Here is a 6,000-nt window from a genome sequence, read left to right on the forward strand (position 1 = left end):
TAAAATTCTATCGCTGCCTTCCTCCCCCAGGCCAGCTTCAGAGTCAGCCAAGGCCCAGGCAGGCAAGCACCGTGGCGATCCGCTCTCACCACCCCCCCCCGCCCGGCCGTCACCGTGCAGGAGGAGAGGGAGGTGGAGGAGAAAGGAGACCCGAAGCCTCCCTCCCCCCATCTGGCAGCCCGAAGCCGCCTTGCAACAGCGATCAAACCTTTTCCCTCCCTCCCCCCTTCTGAGATCTCTCTCTCCCACCCCCTCCCTCTCTCTCCCACGGTCCGAACAGACTCCTGGCCTCGAATGGTGTTTTTTTATGAATGGAAATGTGGTATGCAAATGAGAGCAAGTCAAGAAAAAAAAAAGAAATGGCGGATGTGAATGCTGCAAAAAAAAAAAAACTAGGCAGGGGAGAAGTGAAAGGGGGCAGAGAAACGGGGGGGGGGGCTGGCATCAATAGCGACCCTCAAGCTTACAGAGCGAGCAGCATGAAGAGAAGGGACGCAGAGAAGTAAGGGGGGGGGGGGAGAAGCCCGTCTTAGACTGATCCCGAAAAAAGTCCATCAATACTTCTCTACGCCTTCTCGCCCCCCTTTTGCCAGAAAGGAGCTTGGTTAACATTCCCCCTTCCAAACCCAGGAGGCTTGTAGAACTGGGGCGCTTGCGCGCCCTGCTCCAACCTCTCGAGCAACGGCGAGAAGTGGGGCGCTGGGAAGCCGAGGGCTCCCGGGCGAGGCGACCCAGACGTGGGATAACCGCAAAGCTTGCACTTCTTTTTGCGATCGCCCGGGCACTGGGGCAAAGCGGCTATAGGGAGAAAAGCTCGCCACGACCACACCGAGCACCTCCCCTCGCCAGATGTTTACAAGCATGCTGCTCCCCCTCCCCCTGCCCCCTTCAGCTCGTCGGACACTTACTCGTCTGGATGGGTTTCCTCGGTCATTTTCTCCTTCTCAAAAACTCATCCCCCGCCGCGGGCAGCCGGGCAGCACCTCTTCATTTTTTCTTTTTCTTTTCACGCCCCCCCCCAGCTTCACATCGAGGGCAGAGAGAGAGAGAGAGAGAGGGAGCCGATCGAGCTCGAAGGATGCGGGGAAAGAGGCCGCCTCGGCTTCGCTGGAAAGCAAGCGGGCGGGCGGAGTGGGGGGGGGGAGAGAAGGGGGCAGGGATGGGGAGGGAAAAGGAAGGAAGCCAGGCAGTTTGCTAAGGCCTCGTTGGCTGCCAAGCGCAGGGCTGCGAGGGAGACGAGACCTGCGACGGAAGGGCGCTCAGCGCGCGGGAAGGCAGCGGGGCGCCGCGTCGGCCAACGCGCCCGGATGGTGCTGCAGCCGGCGGCCCCGTCCGAGCCCCATCTCTGTCTCTTTTACTCCATGTTGGATTCTTAGCCGCCACCGCCAACAGGAGGAGGAAGCTGGGCGGAAGCGATGACGTTATCCGAGCAGCCCAGCTGCTTTCGGGGAGGGAGAAAGGCAGGCAGGCAAGGCGCCAGCTAGTTTCCCTCCCTCAAGATGGTTGGGAGCGAGGAGCCACCGTCCAGGCGCAGAAGGAAGCGGAGGCCACTCCGTACGGGGCTTTGCAAAACAAAAAATCCTCGCGCTCCGCTGCTCCTGCCCCGAGGCCTCACGAATCGCCGCTGGGATCTCTTGCCCCAGGGATGCGTCCGGGAGTCCTTCGGCCCCTTCTCCAGCTCTTCATCCGTGCAGCCGGCGGCCTCGCCGTCTTGGCGGGGCGGCGCTGAAGCGAAGGTTGAAGGCCCGCCTTTGCTGCAGGGTCCGTGCGACCCGCGCGACAGGCGGTCAAGAGTCCGAGAAAGCGCTTTTGAGCGCGTGCAGAAGGGGTGTGTTTGCGTGTTTTGAATGGCAGAAAACGCCTTCCACGTGGCTCTTGAGCAGAAGTCGAGCAAAACTATGCGCTCAGAAACACCTTCCTTCCCTCAATCAGAAAACATGGCTTTCTGACACACTCTTTAACCTACGTTGCTACAGAAACAGACGCAGAATTACTTAACTCAAGTTTAAAATCGGAGTCCGAAGGCCCGAGCAATGTAATGCAACCATATAGTTTCCTTCACGCTTGCCAATACTTCATCTGTCCTTCCCTCCCCTCTCATCTCCTTTCCCTGTCCCTGTCTTCTTTTCCTCCTAAGGGGAGCCCACTGATCTAGGATGCTGTATTTCAGTGGCAATGATAAAATGGAAAAGTAATCTTCATTATGATGCCATAGGTTTAGTGAGAATACCGTTTGACCAGAAAACAAAGTATCCCCTCAACTTCCATCTCCCACAATCCCAAGTCAACAGGCTAAAAAATAGGGGAATTTTAAGGATGTCATGTTGGAGAAAGCAGCACTTGGCAGCTCAGTAGAACTGTTTGATGGATGCTCCTTGGGAAATTCCAGAGATAAAATATTTCCTTTCAAACCCAAGCAAAACTGTACCGTTAATACTCTTCCTATCCATGTATAGATTGTCCCCAATGAAGGCTTTATTCTTCAAGCCAGGATTAATACTCATTAATATCTGTATTGACAATAAGACACGCACATTGTGGAAATCAACATTAATCGTTGGCTGATATAATGTCTGAAACCTAAAGAACAGATTTTCCAACTTCAAATTGTTTTATACAAAGTAGAAAACTATAAAGAAAACAGATCAGTGTAACTTCCCCCCTCCACAGTTTCACATTTCTTCTGGTGTGTTTATTTTGAAGAGGAGGATGATTTATGAGGATAATGAGAAGCAAATCAAGAGTATTTAACATCAATAAACATGTGTTTAAAAAAACCTTGGAAGGAGTTAATGACAAGAATAAAGCAATGCCAGTAATGTCTAGCATTGGGCTAAAAAACCCAATGCGAGACAAATTGTCACTTCAATATTCAGGTTTTACAGCAGCAATTTTAGTCTCCTCAATTGATGAAAACAAATAAATGACTTCAGTTGGAAAGTTAACACTGTAAGAAGGTTAGCAAAATTTAGCAAAGTTAGCAAAACCTTCTAGCAAGATTGTTTCCTTTCCTTTGCAATTGTAAATGACTTGGACACATATTTTAATATTACCAGATTTGTTTTGCTACTTATGTAGTGATTGAGGAGGGGGTGGGGAGCTATTGTTCCAATGGTGCTAAATAAATGTCACAATGGAAATAAAACAGACAGTAGCATGCTGATAGGATCAGGTGTTTCATCATAATCTGTATATGTCATAAAAGCTTGTGACTGCCATCTTCACTACTCAAATGGACATACTGTTTCTTGTTCTTTTAAGTCAAGCTGACATAAAGAGACACCCCCAAAGTCATGATATATACAGAATCTCATAGGGACTAATCAAGTATGACTGCTATGCATTTTAAGCAATCACTGTGCATAGTTAATATAATATAATAGGCAATTTTGTAAACTTCACATGAATGTACAATTTCTGTTGCTACATGGAGCATTTCTTAAGTGAATTTTACCCCATTCTATGACCCTTCTTGCCATAGTTGTTAAGTGAATCACTGCAGATGTTAAATGAGGAACACGGTTGTTACGCTTCCCATTGAGCCTGCTTGTTAGAAGGTCGCATAAGGGGATGGCATGACACTGCAACGGTCATAACTGTGAATCAATGTCCACGCATCTGAATTTTGATCAAGTGACCATGGGGATGCTGCAATGGTTGTAAGTCTGAAAAGCGGCCATATGCCACTTTTTTCAGTGCTGCTATAACTTCGTATGGTCACTAAATGAACTGTTGTAAGTCAAGGACTAACTGTACAGTGGTGACCCCTGAGGCTAGCACCTTAGGATTAGTTATGGGCAATGACTTTAAGGCATAAACAGCATACCTTGGCCATGTGTTTTTCAAAAATGATAAAAAAAAATGCAATTGCATCTGCTTTAATAAGCAGGGGATTTCCTGATATAGCTCCTTTATAAGAGCAGAGTTGCTTAATTTATAAGACAAGGTTGCTTCAGATTCGTCCTCTGAATCAGAACTGATGGCAGTTAATGAAATTAAAGGGGCTCCAGTCACTCTAATAGTATACAGTAAATTTAGAAGAAGAAAAAACAACTCTGCATACTGCAATCACAAGGAGTGTCACTGATATCACTGCTATGGCTCCTGAGTGCTCTGTTTGAAGCCTGATAACCACTTCCTCTTGCTTACTTTGTTTCCCCGTCTCATCACAAGAAATGGCTATTCATAGAGGAAAGGCTCCCTACAAAAGTCTATGATTTCCAGATAAAGCTGAAGCCTGACATCCTGCAGCAGAGAAAAAGGAGGATGGAAATATATCATACTACAAAGCAGAACAGAAATTCTCAGATTGCTACCTACTCCTTTTTCTTTTAAGATGGCTGTTCTGAGATTTTCCCTGAAGAAACTTCTTGGAAGAGAAGTGAAACGTTTTCATAGAAAAACTACAAAGTCCAGTTGCCTCTTGAAAAAGCACCTTTGGGATTCTCTGGTTAGTGTTTCGAAAGATGACTAGCCCCCAATAAATAGTGTTGATGCTGTGTACAAATTCAGTCATTAATAAAACGATGCTTATGACAAAAAACAAAAAAGATTCATCTTGTGCTCAATGTAAAAAGCTTGTTTTTTGCATTTATTATACTCAAATATATACTATATTAGGAAAGTTTTTCCTCTATATCCAAGTGGAATAAATACAAGAACAAGTTACAGTTTTACATTGGTTTCAATATGAATTAACCTTTTTTTTAATTTTACTTTAAAATGGTAAGGATGTTTCACGGTGAATATAATAATGGAACAAATAACTTCTATGCAATCTTTATTTGGGGGACTTATGATTTAATCAATACACTAACCACACACACAAAACATGTATAACGGGCAACAAATGTCAGAGAATGTGATATGGCATATTGGCATAAATTAGTATTACAGAAATTAGAGCAATGTGTGATGAAAACCTATGGGTAAAACTTAACGGAAATGGAATATAGAAAAGTCCTAAACACAAAATAGAAGTAATAATCAATTTTACAATTTATTTATTTATAACATTTATATAGCTGTCCATCTTACAGCCAACTCTGGGTGGCTCCCAATTAAAAATGAAAAGATGGATAAAATCATATGGCACATATAATTTGCCATCTTAATTATCAATTTAACAATTAGGTAAATTAGCTACAAGCAAATTAATATTACATTTATTTATTTGTATAATTTATATTCCACATGGTTCCACAATGTCTGGGAGTTTTATAAATGATAAATATAAAAATGTGTTGCAATAGAACCAGACTCTGATCCTCCTAGTATACTTTGACATCATAACTTTATGTACATCCCAAGTATATGTTGCTATTCTACATCCACCTCCTAGTTGGTGGGATGTGTACATACTGATGGAGATATTAAGAACTATATTAAGAACTTCCCAAATATCGGCATGTTAAGGGGAACTTTATAAAATCCGAGGTGACACTGTGCTTCATAATACAGGTAGATAAGTATAAGTATAATCTTTATTGTCATTGTACTTAAATACAACGAAATTGGTTATGAAATTGATCTCGACTTACGACCACAATTGAGCCCAAAATTTCTGTTGCTTAGTAAGACATTTGTTAAGTGAGTTTTGCCCCGTTTTACAACCTTTCTTGCCATGGTTGTTAAGTGAATCACTGCAATTGTTATGTTAGTAACATGGCTGTTAAGTGAATCTGCTTCCTCGTTGACTTTACTTGTCAGAAGGTTGCAAAAGGTGGTCACATGACCTCAGGACACTGCAACTGTCATAAAAATGAGTCAATTGCCATGCATTTGAATTTTGATTACATGACCACAGGGATGCTGCAATGGTCACATGTATGAAAACTGGTCATAAGTCACTTTTTCCAGTGCTATTGTAACTTCGAATGGTCATTAAATGAACTGTTGTGAGTTGAGGACTACCTGTACAAAAGAAATCAAGGATGATAAGTGGGATGGGGTGGGATAAAATGATGGGTTACAAAGTGGTCTCTAGGGATGGTAGCTTGC

At 44.1% G+C, this 6,000-nt stretch overlaps 1 protein-coding gene across 1 annotated transcript in view; it reads right to left on the reverse strand.

The window, feature by feature from the left end:
- SPRED2 (sprouty related EVH1 domain containing 2) overlaps window positions 1-1,051 on the reverse strand; it is a 96,682-nt gene extending 95,631 nt beyond the window's left edge. Inside the window, exon 1 of the mRNA XM_087716822.1 lies at window positions 909-1,051. Coding sequence (XP_087572948.1) covers window positions 909-934 — 26 coding nt within the window. The 5' untranslated portion in view covers window positions 935-1,051. The remainder of the gene's footprint in view (window positions 1-908) is intronic.
- Window positions 1,052-6,000: the final 4,949 nt, after the last annotated feature.

This window comes from Thamnophis sirtalis, unplaced genomic scaffold (genome assembly GCF_051295495.1).
Source record: "Thamnophis sirtalis isolate CommonGarterSnake01/CBP01778 unplaced genomic scaffold, rThaSir2_p1.2 scaffold_5, whole genome shotgun sequence".
NCBI lineage: Eukaryota > Metazoa > Chordata > Lepidosauria > Squamata > Natricidae > Thamnophis > Thamnophis sirtalis.